The 22,975-nt window shown below is 41.2% G+C and overlaps 1 protein-coding gene across 4 annotated transcripts in view; it reads left to right on the top strand.

Moving 5' to 3' along the window:
- The window catches only part of LOC110523477 (microtubule-associated serine/threonine-protein kinase 3), a 174,235-nt gene that overhangs the window by 39,154 nt on the left and 112,106 nt on the right, over positions 1–22,975 (top strand). For all 4 annotated transcript variants that reach the window (XM_090234258.1, XM_036977104.2, XM_036977102.2 and 1 more), the window contains exons 2-3: positions 6,818–6,965; positions 11,966–12,090. In XM_090234258.1, coding sequence (XP_090090384.1) covers positions 6,818–6,965; positions 11,966–12,090 — 273 coding nt within the window. The remainder of the gene's footprint in view (positions 1–6,817; positions 6,966–11,965; positions 12,091–22,975) is intronic.

Below are 22,975 nucleotides of genomic sequence, written 5' to 3'. Positions count from 1 at the left end.
GCCCGGGTTGCGGTTAGCTTGCTGCGATGATCCAGTTGAAAAGGTTCAGAGTTTGCTGTAGGAATCCTAGGATATGGAGAGAAAAATAGGTCCGGTATGCTTTGGTTTGAAACGCGTTGTACCAACTGGCGAGAGCTTTCTGAGCTAAAGGTTAGCTGATGACCTCTAGCAGTGGTTAGCTGACTGATAGCTGATAGCTAGTTAGCTAGCTAGCTTCAGTTGATGTATTCCAGTTCAGAGGTAAATAGAAAAAAAACAGATCCACACCACATTGGGTGAGGCGGGTTGCAGGAGAGTATTTTGAAGTTGAGGTTTAGGAAAAATATTAAAAAGAATGTGAAGAAAAATATATAAAAATATATATACATGGGACAAGACAGACTCTGACTGCTATGCCATCTTGGATAAGAATGTTCTTGTATTTGTAAGTTAACATTTTTCATAAACCCTATTTGATTAATAAGTACGATAAGACTTTTGCTAATGAGCATTATTATTTATTTTATTTTCACAATTTATTAAACTAATGGGTCTGTAGTCACTAGGGGACTCTCCAGATTGTCCTGGTTTTAATAGAATTGAAATAACTTTTATTATTTCAAGGGAAATGGATGTTTCCGATTCAAGCTCCTGGCTATTGTCAGTCATCTTTTTCTCATACTGTAGCACAATGTATTATTATTATTATTATTATTATTATTATTATTATTATTATTATATAAATAGAAGTTGATCCAGTGGTCAGAATATGAATCATACACCGCCCCAATGCATTCTGGTTGTTTTATGACTCAATTTGTTTTTATTGAACTTGGTTGTACTCTGGAGCAGAAAGTCTGGCCGCAGCCCAAATATGACCTAATTTAATTTTACTGTGGTTGTTTAAAGTCCATCTGTTAAGTCTTATCTGCTTTTTCACCACTCTGCATCTGGTTAATAATCAATAGGTAATGAATAGGGGATATTTGAATACTCACAATGGCGGAATGGCACCCAAATATTATTTGTCAGCCATATTTTATACACAAAAACTGCCTGTACCTCATTGTTTGTATATGATATTGCTGCGGAATTGAATGGTAGGAATGCACATGCAGAAACAGACCTACATAACAATATATAGAAATAATCAAATATTTCAGTGATCTTTTTATTGAATCGCATTACCTTTTCAAAACTTTAACCAGATACTAAACCAGGACTCCAGCCCTGTTCCTGGAGAGCTACCCTCCTTTTAGGTTTTCGTTTCAACCCATCAAGCAGCTAATTATTAGAATCAGGTGCGCTAGATTAGGGTTGGAGTGAGAACCTAGCTCTTCAGAAACAGGATTGGAGAGCCCTTAAGTTCGGCCCATGGGCCTCCAGTTAGGGAGCACTGCCCTTCACCCTAAGGCCTAGCTGGATCAATTTGGGATTCTGTGATGTGTTATTATAAGATATTAGTTAAGGTTTACTAAAGTTCAAGTTGTCACGAAGACCTGCTGTTTTCAAAAAGTGAAATAACACAAAGGTAAACAAAGAACAGGATGGTTGTATTTGGGGAATCTAACTATTGATCCTTTGATACTACCGTTCAGGCCAATAAAGACCGTTGTCTGGCTGTGGTGGAGAGGGACGATAATTTGAGAGCACCATCTGTGTCAGTGAAGAACACTAAATACTCTATCTTTGAGACCTCTTCCTCTCCATATTGTTCTTTACATAGGTGTTACCTACAGTACACACCCGCCCATTGTCTGTTTCAAAAACAACATGCATTGAAGATTGGTGTAATATGTCAGAGCATATTCTTATGTAATCACATCATAGTTGATCTCCTATTGTATACATTCAGATATCAACACAGCCTTGTGACATGAAATTCAACCCCTTGTTTATGGGTATTACTGTACGCCTATATGCACCTAAGCTGTGTTCGAATACCCATACTAACATCCTGTATACTACATACTTAATGAGTATATACTATTAGTTCATTTTAGTATACTGTAAATGAGCTGTATCCTTTCAGTTGTGCATTCTAGCCTTTCACCTGTCTACTGGAAGTTGATGCTGTTGCTATGCAACTTTTTACTAGCTTGTTAGCATAACAAATTACTAGCTAGACATCTTACGACTTCATTTACAACGTCCATTGAGAACGCCTAACGACTATACCGCTGAGCTAAGAATGACATAAATAATCAAAACAATGAACGTTGTATAGCATATAGTTATTATACTGTTCAATGTATTAGTAGCCGAATATACCTGTACATATTGCTGAAATGATATGCTATGCGGTTTGTAAGGATAGCGTAGCTAACATATTGTCAGCAAACATAACGTGTGACTTATTTGAAAAGTCGATACTTTATTACATTGCTCAACATTTTTTAAACATTTGCCATAATTAGTTAAAGCAATGAATTTGTATCTGCTCTCGTCAGACTTCTGCTCCTTTGTCAAATAGCTCTTACACAGCCTGGAGGTGTTGGGTCATTGTCCTGTTGAAAAACACATGATAGTCCTATTAAGCGCAAACCAGATGGGATGACGTATCGCTGCAGAATTCTGTGGTAGCCATGCTGGTTAAGTTTCCTTGAATTGTAAATAAATCACTGACAGTGTCACCAGCAAAGCACCATCACACCTCCTCCATGCTTCAGGGTGGGAATTACACATGCAGAGGTCATCCGTTCAACTACTCTGCATCTTACAAAGACATGGGGGTTGGAACCAAAAATCTCACATTTTAACTCATCAGACCAAAGGACAGATTTCCACCTGTCTAATATCCATTGCTCGCGTTTCTTGGCCAAAGCAAGTCTCTTCTTATTATTGGTGTCCTTCAGCAGCAATTCCTCCATGAAGGCCTGATTCAGTCTCCTCTGAACAGTTGATGTGTGTCTGTTACTTGAACTCTGATGCACTTACTTGGGCTCCAATTTCTCAGGCTGGTAACTCAAATTAATTTATCCTCTTTAGTAGCGGTAACTCTGGGTCTTCCTTTCCTCTGGTGTTCCTCATGAGAGCCAGTTTCATCATAGCGCTTGATGGTTTTTGCGGCTGCACTTGAAGAAACTTTATAAGTTCTTGAAATGTTCCGTGTTCACTGACCTTCATGTCTTAAAGTAATGATGGACTGTTTATCTTTGCTCATTTGTGCTGTTCTTGACATAGCCCTATTTGGTAAAAGACCAAATTATTATCTTCTGTATATTACCCCTACCTTGTCACAACACAACTGAAGGAAAGAAATTCCACAAATTAACTTTTAACAAGGCACACCTTGAAACGTGTTCTAGGTGACTACCTCACGAAGCTGGTTGAGAGAATGCCAAGAGTGTTTAAAGCTGTCATTTTTTTTTTATTTTTTTTTTTACCTTTATTTAACTAGGCAAGTCAGTTAAGAACAAATTCTTATTTTCAATGACGGCCTGGGAACAGTGGGTTAACTGCCTGTTCAGGGGCAGAACGACAGATTTGTACCTTGTCAGCTCGGGGGTTTGAACTCGCAACCTTCCGGTTACTAGTCCAACGCTCTAACCACTAGGCTACCCTGCCGCCCCCTCAAGGCAAAGGGGGGCTGCTTTGAAGAATCTCAAATATAAAATATATTTAACACTTGTTTTTGCTTACTACACGATTCCATGTGTTATTTCATAGTTTTGATGTTTTCACTATTATTCTACAATGTAGAAAATAGTACAAATAAAGAAAAACCCTTGAATGAATAGGTGTGTCCAAACTTTTGACTGGTACTGTATTTTTCAATACTGTATCAATCAATCATTAATTTGTTCATGTCATCACACAGCATACGAGTCATTCATGATTTGAAATGCAATCAAGCATTTTAGTTTTAAAATAAAGCAAGTCTTGAATAATTCGCTTTAACAGTAAATGAACTGTTCCTTTTCGGGAAATTGCATTCATGAATGAATGCGACTGTTTAGTTTTTGCGGTAATAAAGGTTTAACAATGTTTTTTTTTACAACATTCTGGTATACTTATTTATTTAGTGTTTACATTTGTTCCAAGCCGTTGGTATTGTAATCTAACAGCACCTGCTTGTCACACGGAATATGCACTCAGTGCTGGCTCCTTACCTTCTTTTTCTTCATCTCCAGTATTTTCCACAACTGTCTAATGTATTCCTCACATCTGACTCCCTTTTACCTAGGTATTTTTTACATATATAGACGCACCCTATGTGTTTTAATAAAATCAACTATATGCATTGAGCTTGTCTGATGCTTTAAGCTTACGGTTTGATGAAATACGACGAATGCCTCGGATGCCAGAGATCTACAGTGCCTTGCGAAAGTATTCGGCCCCCTTGAACTTTGCGACCTTTTGCCACATTTCAGGCTTCAAACATAAAGATATAAAACTGTATTTTTTTGTGAAGAATCAACATCAAGTGGGACACAATCATGAAGTGGAACGACATTTATTGGATATTTCAAACTTTTTTAACAAATCAAAAACTGAAAAATTGGGCGTGAAAATTATTCAGCCCCTTTACTTTCAGTGCAGCAAACTCTCTCCAGAAGTTCAGTGAGGATCTCTGAATGATCCAATGTTGACCTAAATGACTAATGATGATAAATACAATCCACCTGTGTGTAATCAAGTCTCCGTATAAATGCACCTGCACTGTGATCGTCTCAGAGGTCCGTTAAAAGCGCAGAGAGCATCATGAAGAACAAGGAACACACCAGGCAGGTCCGAGATACTGTTGTGAAGAAGTTTAAAGCCGGATTTGGATACAAAAAGATTTCCCAAGCTTTAAACATCCCAAGGAGCACTGTGCAAGCGATTAATATTGAAATGGAAGGAGTATCAGACCACTGCAAATCTACCAAGACCTGGCCATCCCTCTAAACTTTCAGCTCATACAAGGAGAAGACTGATCAGAGATGCAGCCAAGAGGCCCATGATCACTCTGGATGAACTGCAGAGATCTACAGCTGAGGTGGGAGACTCTGTCCATAGGACAACAATCAGTCGTATATTGCGCAAATCTGGCCTTTATGGAAGAGTGGCAAGAAGAAAGCCATTTCTTAAAGATATCCATAAAAAGTGTCGTTTAAAGTTTGCCACAAGCCACCTGGGAGACACACCAAACATGTGGAAGAAGGTGCTCTGGTCAGATGAAACCAAAATTGAACTTTTTGGCAACAATGCAAAACGTTATGTTTGGCGTAAAAGCAACACAGCTGAACACACCATCCCCACTGTCAAACATGGTGGTGGCAGCATCATGGTTTGGGCCTGCTTTTCTTCAGCAGGGACAGGGAAGATGGTTAAAATTGATGGGAAGATGGATGGAGCCAAATACAGGACCATTCTGGAAGAACCTGATGGAGTCTGCAAAAGACCTGAGACTGGGACAGAGATTTGTCTTCCAACAAGACAATGATCCAAAACATAAAGCAAAATCTACAATGGAATGGTTCAAAAATAAACATATCCAGGTGTTAGAATGGCCAAGTCAAAGTCCAGACCTGAATCCAATCGAGAGTCTGTGGAAAGAACTGAAAACTGCTGTTCACAAATGCTCTCCATCCAACCTCACTGAGCTCGAGCTGTTTTGCAAGGAGGAATGGGAAAAAATGTCAGTCTCTTGATGTGCAAAACTGATAGACATACCCCAAGCGACTTACAGCTGTAATCGCAGCAAAAGGTGGCGCTACAAAGTATTAACTTAAGGGGGCTGAATAATTTTGCACGCCCAATTTTTCCGTTTTTGATTTGTTAAAAAAGTTTGGAAATATCCAATAAATGTCGTTCCACTTCATGATTGTGTCCCACTTGTTGTTGTATCTTCACAAAAAATACAGTTTTATATCTTTGTTTGAAGCCTGAAATGTGGCAAAAGGTCGCAAAGTTCAAGGGGGCCGAATACTTTCGCAAGGCACTGTAGATAACCAGAAGGAACAACCTGAACCTGACCCAACTATTCTCCTCCCGCTCCTGCTGGATTTAGTAGATTCTGCCATTATTCTCCGGAAGTTGCAGGTAATAGGCTACATGAGGAGTCAGCAGCCTTTCTCATGTTGAATGTCAATTTGTCATACCATTTTTTACCGATCTGCGTGCCAGTTATGGATTTCGTATACACATTTTTGTGGAACAGTTTAATTGAATTTGTCTTCATATCTTTAAATTATTGTAATGCGGTTAATCAACTTTCTATCCAAATCCTAAATGAAAATGATACAAACCTAACTTCTGTTGCCAAGTATGTAAAAAGTCTACATGGTCGACCAAGATTTTTTTTGTGTTGTTGTCGGGGACAGCCCTACTACTTGTAGCAGTCATTATGCTATAGAAAATTAACACAGGACTCAACAGTCTCAAGCCCATCTGCTAGTGATTAGCCAGCTAATCTTTATATTTCAAGTTTAGCTAACTCGGGTCTATTTGCTTGTTAATAAGGTTGAAGAGTTGAATTGTTGTGAACACACCCTTCTGTCTGTTTCCAACTGTTTGAAAAGCATGTTAGCCTGTTCACTTTGTTCAGACGTTGAAATCAAGTGGCCTACCTTATTGAGACTGAGTTGCCAATTCCTTATTGTTTTATGCAAAGGAGACGGGACCAAAAATACAACGAGAACAAGTGGACATAAATGATCATAAAAACGAAAAATAACAAAACCTTGATTCTTGCGATACAGGCATTTGGAATATCGCTCAAAAACATATATTTGAATTAATCAAATGAATTTGATATATCACCCAGCTCTTGCCATGACCCACCAGTGTGGTTCTTGATCCACCATTTGGGATGCATTGAACTAACCTAACATCCTACTTTTCTCTCCTGCAGTTGGATAACATCCTGTACCCTCCGTCCATGCCTTTCCGCAAGTCCAGTAACCCTGAGGTGATCCACGGCCTCGCCCTCAAGTTTAAGAGGCAGCTCAGTGAGGACGGTAACAACCTCCGCAGGGGAAGCCTAGGAGGCGCTCTCACAGGTAACAATCATATCTACCCTGCAGGTGCACATACAGTACATGCACACATAGAAATGCAAGCATATACACACACACGCATATGCAAACGTGTACAAACGTGCACACACATAAACACGAGCAAGAAGATGCTTCACTCTGACCATTTCCCAGTGAATTCGATATGAACGGTGAGCCATACAATATGTTTTGTTCGGTTGTTTGGTTAGTAATGCAGTGAGGAGTGAACTGGGGCTGTACTCTGACCGGGGCACTAAGTAGGGATATCCTCTCCTGGCTGGTGTGTAATGAGTACTGGGGAGGAAGCCATTTCACTGAGAGGAAGAAAGGATCACCATTTTCCTCCCTGTCTCTGTCAGTCATCCTGTCTCCCCCAGGCTTTACAGCAAGGCACCGGATGCCATTGGGAGGGGACATGTCTTAGAACACCGGGGTCGTATTCAGCAGGGCATATTGTTGCATAACACTTTTCAACGGGAAACAGAAATCTGTGTTCTTAGTGGACAAGTTCAGGTTGTGCCTCCCAGTTTTTAAAAAAGTTTTAAAAATATTTCTCCCTACTGAACAGGACCCAGGTAGAGAAGCAGATATGTGTCCTAAATCTGTGATGAGGTAGATAACTGTTGCAGAGGGAAAAGGCATTCATGGAGATGTCCAACTAAAACAATTGGTGACTACTTATGGTAGGCAGTCTGAAAGAAACACACACACACACACACAATCCATTTACAAAATGATGTTGCATGGTTTAATAACAGGAGAGAAACAAACCCCCTACCTGAAGTATTCTCAAGGTAAGTGCTTTTGTGCTGTGAGGTCACCATTCATGGAGATGGGTGAAAATCCTCTTCAGCATAACATCTCCATCGGCCTCTTTTGAAATGCATGAGGCAAGGCCCATTTGAAAGGCAGGACATTTTGGTAACGCAAGGCTCATGCATGTGTAATGCGCCTAGGCTTACTGTAGAGTCTTGTCACACAGCGCTCAATAGCCTCTTTTCATGAGCCAGGCTATTATACTCGTGAAAAGCGATTGGGAGAGTAAAGGAGATGGAGCATATGGTTATTTTGACAGATAGGAAAGGCTAAATAGTTTGAGTTGAGTGTAAAGCATGATGCATGGACAACCACGTCACACACACTAAAGTAATAGGCAATAGGCAAACAGAACATTTTGGTTTCACCATGGTATTACCTACACTTGTTGGTTGTGATTTAGTTGAATAGCTTCTCAGGGAGGTGTTGACGCTTGTTTTGACGTTTCATTTGAACTCCTCTGTTGCTCTCGTTTCCATCGCCTCATAATTTCCAAAGTTTAGGCACCCATTTCATCCACCCATTTTATTGAATTTTGTCTTCACAGCACTGTTGAGTGCAGACAATTTTGTCAGTGCCAGCATGGCAGACAGAACCAACATAATAAGACACATTTGCTACTTCAGCCACATATTTCAAATCCCAAATTAGACAAAGGCGCTTCTCTGTAAGTGGTTGAATTCTTACTTGTCAGAGCGGTGTGCATCATGTTTGCAAGGTGTATCAAATGTGATCAGACTCTTCATTTCACCTGTCTAATTGCATCCTACTTAAAGGAATGATCGGACATTTTAGCTAGCTGTCTGAGTTGGCACGATTCGTCAGTGTTCATGTTTGGCTAGGTCTTTCTTAGGCTGTAGACTAAAGCAGATCAGGTGACGTGTTTACCAAGAATATCTAAATGCAGTGAGTGAGAAAGGGAACGTTATGCACTCTATCGCTGTCTGACTGGCTTCAATGGGCAGAGCTGGAGGGACGTAGACCATATGTTGAACAACATGGAAACATGTATTTTATTTTAGGTCATCAAATTCCAGTCCTTTTGAAGGCCACACCTGCTGACATTGTCCCCCTGGCATTTTTGTGATCAGCTAATGTTATTGATTTGCTAGAGTCCACACTCCTCCTTACCAAGGTCTCAGTCTGTGATCAAAAGGCAAGATCAAGGACCAAACCCCATCTTACACCATGGTCCCCCAGGACCAAACCCCATCTTACATCACGGTCCCCAAGGACCAAACCCTGTCTTACACCACGGTCCCCCAGGACCAAACCCTGTCCTACACCATGGTCCCCCAGGACCAAACCCCTGTCTTACACCGCGGTCCCCCAGGACCAAACCCCATCTTACACCACGGTCCCCCAGGACCAAACCCCATCTTACATCACGGTCCCCAAGGACCAAACCCTGTCTTACACCACGGTCCCCCAGGACCAAACCCTGTCCTACACCATGGTCCCCCAGGACCAAACCCCTGTCTTACACCGCGGTCCCCCAGGACCAAACCCCATCTTACATCACGGTCCTCCCCAGGACCAAACCCCATTTTACACCACGCCCCCCCAGGACCAGACCCAGTTTAAAACAGGGCCCCTCCAAGGACCAGACCCAGCTTGCACCACGGCCCCCCACCCAGGACCAAACCCCAGCTTGCACCACGGCCCCCCCAGGACCAAACCCCAGCTTGCACCACGGCCACCCCCCCAGGACAAGACCCAGCTTGCCCCCCCCCCCCCCCCCAGACGAGGTGAGCGGAGTGTCTCCCTCCCTTCTACCCACTCCTCCCTTTCACTCCTCCACTCTGCCAGGACTGTTAATCCTCCAATCTTGGCCGCTGATTTGCTGTGCTTCCTTCAACAGGAAATGGAAATAAACACACACATGGAAGTCTAGAGGGGATGAGAGGGATGATGAGAGGAGCCCGGAGGGTTACACACAATTCCAGGGAGACGCTTTTCGAATTACTGCCAGGAGCGTCAATGACATAAGACCTAGTGTGACACAATAATCCAGACTACAAGGGCGCACACACACACACACGTTATTTGGGCTCGACGCTGCGTAGCCGATTCATAACGGAATAAAATGTGGTTGACGGTAATCGTACCACCTGTGGACCTACTGCCATCTAGCGACTGTTACTGGGAGAAAACACCTGTGGACCTACTGCCATCTAGCGACTGTTACTGGGAGAAAACACCTGTGGACCTACTGCCATCTAGCGACTGTTACTGGGAGAAAACACCTGTGGACCTACTGCCATCTAGCGACTGTTACTGGGAGAAAACACCTGTGGACCTACTGCCATCTAGCAACTGTTACTGGGAGAAAACACCTGTGGACCTACTGCCATCTAGCGACTGTTACTGGGAGAAAACACCTGTGGACCTACTGCCATCTAGCGACTGTTACTGGGAGAAAACACCTGTGGACCTACTGCCATCTAGCGACTGTTACTGGGAGAAAACACCTGTGGACCTACTGCCATCTAGCGACTGTTACTGGGAGAAAACACCTGTGGACCTACTGCCATCTAGCGACTGTTACTGGGAGAAAACACCTGTGGACCTACTGCCATCTAGCGACTGTTACTGGGAGAAAACACCTGTGGACCTACTGCCATCTAGCAACTGTTACTGGGAGAAAACACCTGTGGACCTACTGCCATCTAGCGACTGTTACTGGGAGAAAACACCTGTGGACCTACTGCCATCTAGCAACTGTTACTGGGAGAAAACACCTGTGGACCTACTGCCATCTAGCGACTGTTACTGGGAGAAAACACCTGTGGACCTACTGCCATCTAGCGACTGTTACTGGGAGAAAACACCTGTGGACCTACTGCCATCTAGCGACTGTTACTGGGAGAAAACACCTGTGGACCTACTGCCATCTAGCGACTGTTACTGGGAGAAAACACCTGTGGACCTACTGCCATCTAGCGACTGTTACTGGGAGAAAACACCTGTGGACCTACTGCCATCTAGCGACTGTTACTGGGAGAAAACACCTGTGGACCTACTGCCATCTAGCGACTGTTACTGGGAGAAAACACCTGTGGACCTACTGCCATCTAGCGACTGTTACTGGGAGAAAACACCTGTGGACCTACTGCCATCTAGCGACTGTTACTGGGAGAAAACACCTGTGGACCTACTGCCATCTAGCGACTGTTACTGGGAGAAAACACCTGTGGACCTACTGCCATCTAGCGACTGTTACTGGGAGAAAACACTTGGGGAAAGAAATTTATGAAAGGAGAAAATATTTCCCCTGGAAATATGTATTTATTCAGAGCTTGTTAATCTTAGGATTCTATTTATCAAACATCCCTTCAACATGCCCTTGCTCAGACACCATCTCCTCCTTTTTTATTTAATAATGTATTAATCTATGGGATTGCTTTCTTGTTTGAGGTATACTATAATATATATACACACACATATATTGTTTTATATCTCGTAAATCAGTGTAAAAGTATCCTTCCTGTATATAATCTGGGTCTTTGTGCAAGTTCAGGTATGCCTCGTGGTTGTGTAATGTTTGTAGCGTCACTGATCTCATAAGTGGATTGACTTTCACTGCTGCCTCATTTACCCCCTGTGAGCCTACTCTGTTTTAAGGAGAGGAGAAAGACCAGATGAGTTCATTTCTGTAAAGCACTGTGATAATGTCATTTGTGTTTTGTTTGACCTTGTGTTTATTATCCGTTCACATGGGAAGTGGTGTGAGTAGGCCACAGGTATCCTCGTAGTGTGACTGTATCTTTGGCTTCTAGTATTTTTTTCCACTCAAAGTAAAATCAGTAACATTTTTCTGTTTTTAAGGCTAATTTCCTACAATTCTACACATTCTACAATGTCTTATGCCATGTTCTTATGCTCTGAGTGAGACAAACCTAATGAAATCAGTGGAGCCCCATGACATTCTCGCAGACTGTCGAGTTTTTATTTGGGTCATTGTTAGTTCTCAAAGATTGTCTTGTTTAAAATAAATATAGCTCCATTATCTTTTCTACATACTTCATATCTGATTTTAGTAGTTGAAGTTTACACAGAACGTTTTGGGAGTGGTGGCAACACTGCTGCTGAATGAATATAGAGGAAACACTAGTTGTCTGTCTTGTCCTACAGGAAAAGTATCTTCTCTCTATAGATTAACTACTGTTGTGTGTCTTGTCCTATAGGAAAGTACCTGCTGCCCTATGTGTCCCCCCAGCAGGCATGGCAGACCCCCTCAGAGACCTCCAACCTGGTGCGGATGTGCTCCACCACCCTGGGGAAGTCCGCCCCCTCACTCACCTCTAGTCTGGTGAGTACTTATGGGTCATGACATCCCATGATTCCTCACTCTGTCCCCCCATGCTTTGATGTTGAGACCAGGATATTGTTAATCAGGGCTTTGATTGTTGTATTTATCAGACGTTTTTGGCATACAAGCCATTCAGCATTTCAGTACAATGAATACACAGCAACTGAATGTCAATCAGTAAAAATGTCAAACAAAATGTTATTTTACCTTCCTCTCAAGGTTCTAGTAGTAGTGATTCATTTTTTGTCAGAGCCTTAGTATTCAGGCCCTTAACGTCCCACAATCAATGCGCAGTTGAAGATGATTCCACAAAAAGAGAAAATCAAGGTGATTCTGTGAAGTGGTTTTAAAGGAGATCCGTCTGAGGTCTTGATTGTAGCAGAGATGGACTAATCCCTCAGTCTGAAATGACCTCAGTCACCAGTGACTAGTCTCACTTCGACCTTCAGCGTCAACGACCCTTTAAGTCAGATATCACCCATCTCGCCTGTGTCCTTTCAGATAACAAAACGATAGCCAGCCCAGTTTTACTTTTAATGGGAAAGGATGTCATTCCTGTCCCATTTCAAACGAGTGCGAAGTCATTGGAGGTTGAAGCTAAGCCAATTCTGTCCAGATATGAGTCACCCAGTCCAGCCCAGGGGTTTTATCTGTTTGTGTTTTCACCTGGACAAATGAAAATAAATATATATATATACAGCCTCTACATTGCTTTCCAACGAAGGTGCATAAACGAGGGAGGAATCAGACATTTGAAATACAGTTTTCATTAACTCTTGGATACAATGGAAGTTGGGCAGAAAAATACTTACAGTATTTATTAAAACCATGTTTCAGAGTACTTATTAAAACCATGTGTTTCAGAGTACTTATTAAAACCATGTTTCAGAGTACTTATTAAAACCATGTGTTTCAGAGTACTTATTAAAACCATGTTTCAGAGTACTTATTAAAACCATGTGTTTCAGAGTACATCTTTCATTAGTGTTTTCCCAAATCATGTCATGTCATGTCATGAGATTTGCTTTCATCTGAATGTGGAGATTCAGAGAAGGCCCATCTGTGTGGATGTTTCTGTAAACCAAACAATTTATAGCATTACAGACAGCAGTTTGGATCTGAGCAAATATCGAACATGCTGAATGTTCAATAACAAACTAGATTGGTCCAAACACACCAAGACAGTCTGAAGAGGGCACGACAAAGCCTATTCCCCCTCAGGAAACCAGAAAGATTTGGCGTGGGTCCTGAGATCCTCAAAAGGTTCTACAGCTGCCACTTTGAGAGCATCCTGACCGGTTGCATCACTGCGTGGTACGGCAATTGCTCAGCCTCCGACCGCAAGGCACTTCAGAGGGTAGTGCGTACGGCCCAGTACATCACTGGGGCAAAGCTGCCTGCCATCCAGGACCTCTAAACCAGGCGGTGTCAGAGGAAGGCCCTAAAAATTGTCAGACCCCAGCCACCCCAGTCATAGACTGTTCTCTCTACTACCGCATGGCAAGCGGTACCGGAGTGCCAAGTCTAGGACAAAAAGGCTTCTCAACTGTTTTTACCCCCAAGCCATAAGACTCCTGAACAGGTAACCAAATGGTTACCCGGAGTATTTGCATTGTGTGCCCCAACCCCTCTTTTACGCTGCTGCTACTCTGTTTATCGTATATGCATAGTCACTTTTAACTATACATTCATGTACTTACTACCTAAATTGCCCCGACCAACCAGTGCTCCCACACATTGGCTAACCGGGCTATCTGCATTGTGTCCCACCACCCACCAACCCCTCTTTTTACGCTACTGCTACTCTCTGTTCATCATATATGCATAGTCCCTTTAACCATACCTACATGTACATACTACCTCAGTAAGCCTGACTAACAGGTGCCTGTATATAGCCTTGCTACTCTTTTTTTCAAATATCTTTTTACTGTTTTATTTCTTTACTTACCTACACACACACATCCCTTTTTTTCTGCGCCATTGGTTAGAGCCTGTAAGTAAGCGTTTCACTATAAGGTTGTATTCGGCGCAGGTGACAAATAAACGTTGATTTGATGTTTCTCAACACTGGGGGGCGCCAGTGTGCTGTTTGGAGTTTGCCAGCAGACACTCATTGTTTGAAGTACATGCATATCAGAGCCTTGATGAACACATGGGTCTTTGTGAATGAGATTCAATGTGCTTCTTCAATATACAGTGTTATGTGGACACATGAAAAACAAACAAGTATTCTCTGTATATTAATTGAAAGAGTATTCATACAGTATTTGAGTATTTGGCACAGGGATGTATAAACATCCTGTACACATGCCTGATCTTGTCTTTTTCCAAACGCAATTTAACAAATAATCAATGAAAATAATTAAGATATTGAGTAAAAGTTCAACAGGACTTTACCCAAAGACATTGAACCTGTAAGAACCCAAAGACGCAGAACCTGTAAGAACCCAAAGACGCAGAACCTGTAAGAACCCAAAGACGCAGAACCTGTAAGAACCCAAAGACACAGAACCTGTAAGAACCCAAAGACACAGAACCTGTAAGAACCCAAAGACACAGAACCTGTAAGAACCCAAAGACACAGAACCTGTAAGAACCCAAAGACACAGAACCTGTAAGAACCCAAAGACACAGAACCTGTAAGAACCCAAAGATACAGAACCTGTAAGAACCCAAAGACACAGAACCTGTAAGAACCCAAAGACCTTGAACCCACTAAAGATCTCATGGCATTTATCACCCTCGTTGCTGTGAAAAAGAATATGTTCTCAGTCGACTTGGTAAAATAATTGTCAATAAAAATACGAAAGATCACAGCACAGTATGGTCAATGTTTGGTCCTCATAGTGTTTCCCAATCCTGGGTTCTGGGGACCCAATAGCTTAATTATCAGTCAATCAGTTGAATCATTTGGGTTAGTGCTGGTTTGGTAAACTGTCATAATATCAGGTCCCCATCATATCTGTTCCCCGTCATATCATGATATCAGATCCACATTAATATCAGGTCCCCAATGCGTCTGGTCTCCAGAAAGTCTCCATGAGGTCATGCCCCCTCCCCAGAGGTGAGTGTGACGTGGTGGGTGAAGAGCCTCCCTGGAGACTGCCACATCTTATTAGATTCTCCTCAGACTCTGTAAACAGGAGCCCAGACACCATGTAGCAAGGGCTGATTGAAATGAATGATTGCTGAGGCCAGGGTCAATGCAGCACAAACAGAAAGTCATTACACAGGGCTGAGATAGGAGCCGCCTTCTCATCTATTGTTTCTCATGGGTGGCTTATTTGTGCGTGTGCCGGTTTACGTGGTCATTTTTGTATGTGTGTATGAATATTTGTGTGCATGTTGAGGGTTGTATCTGCATGTTAGTAGGTATGTATTTGTATAACTGTCAGTGATCTGTGTTGTCTGATTGGTGTGTAGCTTGAGGTATCAGTCCATGGCACGACTGATGGTAATGTTTATCCTTATCGGTCTGTTTGCATGCCTCTGTGTCTCCCTAGCCCCCCTGAAGAAATTAAATGCTGCTCGCCACTGCTTACACAGTTCGGTGTGGACGCGTCGAATCGCTGATGCATGGCCACATCCTAATAGCATCTTTTAGAGTGGATAGTGCTGTAGTAAATTCTCAGGTGAACGCCATCTCTAGAGTCATGGTATTATTTTGTCTGGAAACTGGGTGCATAATAAATGCTGGTGATTCATATTTGACCCTGAGAGAACAGTCTGTGTACAGTACTGTTGTCAGGGACAGTTGTTTTGTTTTTTATTTTCGTGTTTGTCAGGGACCATGCACAACTTGTTGCACCTGAGATGGCTTTCTGTGGGACCAGATGATTGTGGATCCTTCCTACAGAATTCCAGATCACAATGTCTGAAAAGTAGGAAATATTATTAACCAGGTTGCTATTGGTAAATAAAAAGTGTGCTCAATGACTTACTTGGATTTTAAGAGGTATATTAGAATATGCATTCTCAGTCGGCAGGTATCCTGAGTTTTGGGGACTTGAATCACAGTTTAAAAACTAATCAATCTCATATGAAAAGCTGTCTTTGTTCCATCAAATTAAACATTTCCCTGCAGCACTGGGCTGTTTAGCCCCAGGGACCATGTTACACAATTTTTATATATGAAAAAACACATTAGCCTTCTCAAAATCCTCTTCTGTTCTTTTGGAAGATCCTGTCAGGGCTGTCCATGTCAGCTTTATATGTATCCAATCTCTATATAGGCTTTGGCCCATGGATCTCATGCTAAATTGTAATATTCTTAGGAGAATACAAATTATCATCAGAATCATTAGAATTATTCATTCATTACGGCGGGGTTCTCAAAAGGGTCATTGGAGTTTGAAGCAGGAGTAGGAACCGGTTCATCTAACAAAACTGGGAAAAAAAATAATATACATACATACATACATACATACATACATACATACAGTGCCATGCGAAAGTATTCGGCCCCCTTGAACTTTGCGACCTCTTGCCACATTTCAGGCTTCAAACATAAAGATATAAAACTGTATTTTTTTGTGAAGAATCAACAACAAGTGGGCACAATCATGAAGTGGATTGACATTTATTGGATATTTCAAACTTTTTTAACAAATCAAAAACTGAAAAATTGGGCGTGCAAAATTATTCAGCCCCCTTAAGTTAATACTTTGTAGCGCCACCTTTTGCTGCGATTACAGCTGTAAGTCGCTTGGGGTATGTCTCTATCAGTTTTGCACATCGAGAGACTGACATTTTTTCCCCTTCCTCCTTGCAAAACAGCTCGAGCTCAGTGAGGTTGGATGGAGAGCATTTGTGAACAGCAGTTTTCAGTTCTTTCCACAGATTCTCGATTGGATTCAGGTCTGTACTTTGACTTGGCCATTCTAACACCTGGATATGTTTATTTTTGAACCATTCCATTGTAGATTTTGCTTTATGTTTTGGATCATTGTCTTGTTGGAAAACAAATCTCCGTCCCAGTCTCAGGTCTTTTGCAGACTCCATCAGGTTTTCTTCCAGAATGGTCCTGTATTTGGCTCCATCCATCTTCCCATCCATTTTAACCATCTTCCCTGTCCCTGCTGAAGAAAAGCAGGCCCAAACCATGCTGCTGCCACCACCATGTTTGACAGTGGGGATGGTGTGTTCAGCTGTGTTGCTTTTTCGCCAAACATAACGTTTTGCATTGTTGCCAAAAAGTTCAATTTTGGTGTCATCTGACCAGAGCACCTTCTTCCACATGTTTGGTGTGTCTCCCAGGTGGCTTGTGGCAAACTTTAAACGACACTTTTTATGGATATCTTTAAGAAATGGCTTTCTTCTTGCCACTCTTCCAAAAAGGCCAGATTTGTGCAATATACAACTGATTGTTGTCCTATGGACAGAGTCTCCCACCTCAGCTGTAGATCTCTGCAGTTCATCCAGAGTGATCATGGGCCTCTTGGCTGCATCTCTGATCAGTCTTCTCCTTGTATGAGCTGAAAGTTTAGAGGGACGGCCAGGTCTTGGTAGATTTGCAGTGGTCTGATACTCCTTCCATTTCAATATTATTGCTTGCACAGTGCTCCTTGGGATGTTTAAAGCTTGGGAAATCTTTTTGCATCCAAATCCGGCTTTACACTTCTTCACAACAGTATCTCGGACCTGCCTGGTGTGTTCCTTGTTCTTCATGATGCTCTCTGCGCTTTTAACGGACCTCTGAGACTATCACAGTGCAGGTGCATTTATGCGGAGACTTGATTACACACAGGTGGATTGTATTTATCATCATTAGTCATTTAGGTCAACATTGGATCATTCAGAGATCCTCACTGAACTTCTGGAGAGAGTTTGCTGCACTGAAAGTAAAGGGGCTGAATAATTTTGCACGCCCAATTTTTCAGTTTTTGATTTGTTAAAAAAGTTTGAAATATCCAATAAATGTTGTTCCACTTCATGATTGTGTCCCACTTGTTGTTGATTCTTCACAAAAAAATACAGTTTTATATCTTTATGTTTGAAGCCTGAAATGTGGCAAAAGGTCGCAAAGTTCAAGGGGGCCGAATACTTTCGCAAGGCACTGTATATATATATATATATATATATATATATATATATATATATATATATATATATATATATATATATATAGATATATAGATATATAGATATATAGATATATAGATATATAGATATATAGATATATAGATATATATATATAGATATATATATAGATATATATATAGATAGATAGATAGATAGATAGATAGATAGATAGATAGATAGATATATAGATAGATATATATATATATATATATATATATATATATATATATATATATATATATATATATATATAGATAGATATATATAGATATATATAGATATATATAGATATATATTTGAGAAACCAAAATCGGAACCATGAACGAAAGTAATCTTTACTGTCCTGAGCAGAACAGTTATTTTAAAAGCATGGGAACCGGTCAATGTTTTATGTTCTGGGCATTTTTTCTTCAGCCCTACACAAAACGCAAACAAATGACCTATGCAAAGCCCTCACTGTCTGCCTGCCAGAAAATCTTTGCCAGTGTGTGTGCCAGGGTTTCCGTTAAGTAACGTGACCGGGAAGATTTCAATTTACCGGGCGTTGGAGAATTTTGCCGGACATTCAGATCCGACCTGGTGTAGCCAGCACCATCAGTAAATTAGGAGTATTGGCCAAATGAGCCACATTTACATGTCCTTAAACCGCCTATAACAAAAACACTTTCTTTTGTTTCGATGTGTAGAATATATACAACTTTATGGCCTATTATTTGTGTTTTCTGTTTTCCTAAAACAATACAGTATGTCAACATCACTGTTAAGCTGTCAGAGATTTGAGCACTAAATGCATCAGGGCTTTGGCTGCATAGACCTATAGGCTTAGGTGTCCACTGTATACAGTGGAATGTATCATTCCATGAGACTGACCAGGTAAATCTAGGTGAAAGCTATGATCCCTTATTGATGTTACTTGCTAAATCCACTTCAATCTGTGCAGATGAAGGGGAGGAGACAGGTTAAAGAAGGATTTTTAAACAGTGAAACAATTGAGACATGGATTGTGGAAGTGTGCCATTTGGAGGGTGAATGGGCAATATTTGAACGTGATATGGTAGTAGGTGCCAGGCGCACTGGTTTGAGTGTGTCATAACTGAAACACAGTTTCCCGTGTGTATCAAGAATGGTCCACCACCCAAAGGACATCTAGCAACTTTACACAACTGTGGGAAGCATTGGAGACAACATGGGGGCCAGCATGCTTGTGGAGTCCATGCCCTGACAAACTGAGGCTGTTCTGAGCGCAATAAGAGACACATTCTATGTTTAAAGGCACTTAAATATTGTCTTGCCCATTCACCCTCTGAATGGCATGCAACTCAATATTAGAAAGGTGTTCTTAATGTTTTGTGCACTCTGTGTATATACAGTACCAGTCAAAAGTTTGGAAACTCCCAAGGTTTTTATTTTTACTATTTTCAGCATTGTAGAATAATAGTGAAGACATCACAACTATGAAATAACACAGGGAACCATGTAGTAACCAAAAAAGTGTTAAACAAATATATTTATATTCTTAAAAGTAGCCACCCTTTGCGTTGATTGACAGCTTTGAAAGCTCTTGGCATTCTCTCAACCAGCTTCACCTGGAATGCTTTTCCATCAGTCTTGAAGGGTTTTCCACATGCTGAGTACTGCTTTTCCTTCACTCTGCAGTCCAACTCATCCCAAACCATCTCAATTAGGTTGAGGTCGGGTGATTTTGGATGCCAGGTCATCTGATGCAGCACTCCATCACTCTCCTTGGTCAAATAGCCCTTACATAGCCTGGAGGTGTGTTGGGCCATTGTCCTGTTGAAAAACAAATGATAGTCCCATTAACCTCTCTGGGATATGTGGGGCTAGCATCCCACCTGGCCGAAAGCCAGGGAAAATGCAGAGCGCCAAATTCAAATAAATTACAAAAAAAATCAAACTTTCATTAAATCACACATGCAAGATAGCAAATTAAAGCTACACTTGTTGTGAATCCAGCCAACATGTCAGATTTCAAAAAGGCTTTTCGGTGAAAGCAAACAATGCTATTATCTGAGGATAGCACCTCCGTAAACAAAGAGAAATCATATTTCAACCCTGCAGGCGAGCCATATTTCAACCATGCCTTTGACGAGCTTCTTTTGTTGGCACTCCAATATGTCCCATAAACATCACACATTGTCCTTTTGTTTGATTAATTCCATCAAAATATATATCCAAAATGTCCATTTATTTGGCGCGTTTGATCCAGAAAAACACAGATTCCAACTTGCTCAACGTGACTACAAAATATCTCAAAAGTTGCCTGTAAACTTTGCCAAAACATTTCAAACTACTTTTGTAATACAACTTGAGGTATTTAACGTAAATAATCGATACAATTGAAGACTGGATGATATATGTTCAATACAGGAAGAAAACAAACTGAAGCTAGCTTTCTGGGCACACGCCTCTATCTAACAGTACACTTCAAGTGACCCTCGTTCAAGATTGTGTAATGAAGAAGTACGACCAAGGAATAACCTCAACCAATTTCTAAAGACTGTTGTCATCCAGTGGAAGCGATAGGAACTGCAAGAAGGTCCCTTAGAAATCTGGATTCCCAATGAAAAATCATTGAAAAGAGTGACCTAAAAAAAAAAAAATCTAAATGGTTTGTCTTTGGGGTTTTGCCTGCTAAATAAGTTATGTTATACTCACAGATATGATTCAAACAGTTTTAGAAACTTCAGTGTGTTTTCTATCCAAATCTACTAATACTATGCATATCTTATCTTCTGGGGATGAGTAGCAGGCAGTTGAATTTGGGCATGCATTTCATCCGGACGTGAAAATACTGCCCCCTGTCACCAAGAAGTTAACTTCAGAATTGGTGGTTCCCCTGCGGGATGGTTGAGCTAACGTAGGCTTATGCGATTAGCATGAGGTTGTAAGTTACAAGAACATTTCTCAGGACATAGACTTATCTCTGATATTGGCAGAAAGCTTAAATTCTTGTTAATCTAACGGCGCTGTCCAATCTACAGTAGCTATTACAGGGAAAGAATACCATGCTATTGATTGAGAAGAGTGCACAGTTTTGAACATGGAAAGTTATTAATAAACAAATTAGGCACATTTGGGCAGTCTTGATGCAAAATTTTGAACAGAAATGCAATGGTTCATTGGATCATACTAAACTTTTTCCACATACACTGCTGCCATCTAGTGGCCAATATCGAAATTGCACCTGGGCTGGAACACTGCATTATGGCCTTTCTCTTGCGTATCAAAATGATGGTACGAAAAAAATACAAAATTAGTTTTTTTCTTTGTATTATCTATCTATCTATGTATTATCTAGAATGCGAAGAGTTTCGAAAGCGTTCATCAAGGTGTTATGTCATAGTTTTGATGTCTTCACTATCATTCTACAATGTAGAAAATAGTAAAAATAAAGAATATCCCTTGAATGAGTGTGTCCAAACATTTGTCTGGTAGTGTGTGTTTACACATATAAACTCAGCAAAAAAAAGAAACTGCCCTTTTTCAGACCCTGTTTTTCAAAGGTAATTCGTAAAGATCCAAATAACTTCACAGATCTTCATTGTAAAGGGTTGAAACACTGTTTCCCATGCTTGTTCAATGAACCATAAATAATTCATAACGACCGTTCCAAAGGTGCATGTTTAAGACACTAACAGCTTACAGACGGTAGGCAATTAAGGTCACAGTTATGAAAACTTAGGACACTAAAGAGGCCTTTCTACTGACTCTGGAAAAACACCAAAAGAAAGATGCCCAGGGTCCCTGCTCATCTGCGTGAACATGCCTTAGGCATGCTGCAAGCAGGCAATGGGACTGCAGATGTGGCCAGGACAATAACTTGCAATGTCTGTACTGTGAGATGCCTAAGACAGCACTGCAGGGAGACAGAACGGACAGCCGATCGTCCTCGCAGTGGCAGACCACGTGTAACAACACCTGCATACGATCGCTACATCCGAACATCACACCTGCGGGACAGGTATGGGATGGCAATAACAACTGCACCAGTTACACCAGGAATGCACATTCCCTCCATCAGTGCTCAGACTGTCCTCAATAGGCTGAGAGGCTGGACTGAGGGCTTGTTGTAGACCTGTTGGATTAACTTTTTCAATGCTAGTGAAGGATACTATAGTTATCACATTTCACATTGGATTTATTAACTACAAAATGGTAATATGGCTTTAATTTTTTTATTCTGGTGCCGCTCGGCCAGAAAACAAAGGAACACTAAACTTTTTTTGCGTTCAAACCGGTTGAACTTTATTTTGCTTGTCGGAACAGTGCAGAACTGGGAAAAAAATGTTTCTGTTCAGAACGAAACGATTGAAGAATTATTTCTGTTCCAATCCCTGGTTCAAAGTGCTACAGTAAGTTTTAACATGAGAAGCTCAGCAAGGCATGTCTTATGAACACTTCCCATCACTCACTCACTCACTCACTCACTCACTCACTCACTCAGATGGCCTTTGGATATCTTTGGTCACATCGAGCCCAGAACTCATTAAACCTTGCTCTTAATTACGCCAATTAGCAACAGCATTATAGAACAGTGGTCTTGTTGTCTGGTAATGGAAGGCAGCCAACACTGACAGTGCTGTACCAATGGTAGCATGTTGGTGTTTGAGACAATAAAACTTGAGCAGTTTGAGATATGCTCTTGGTCTGGTGGATTAGTGTTTGAGGAGGAGGTTGATTTAGCCTTTTTGCTTCAGTTTGAGAGATGATTGAAATGTGTGATAATGACGCTGTGTTTGTGCTAATAATTAACATGTATTATCCCTACTCTCAATATTGTTGT

This window comes from Oncorhynchus mykiss, chromosome 5 (assembly GCF_057628025.1).
Source record: "Oncorhynchus mykiss isolate SJ-2025 chromosome 5, ASM5762802v1, whole genome shotgun sequence".
Classification (NCBI taxonomy): Eukaryota; Metazoa; Chordata; class Actinopteri; order Salmoniformes; family Salmonidae; genus Oncorhynchus; species Oncorhynchus mykiss.
This window is presented reverse-complemented; position numbering and strand designations above follow the sequence as displayed.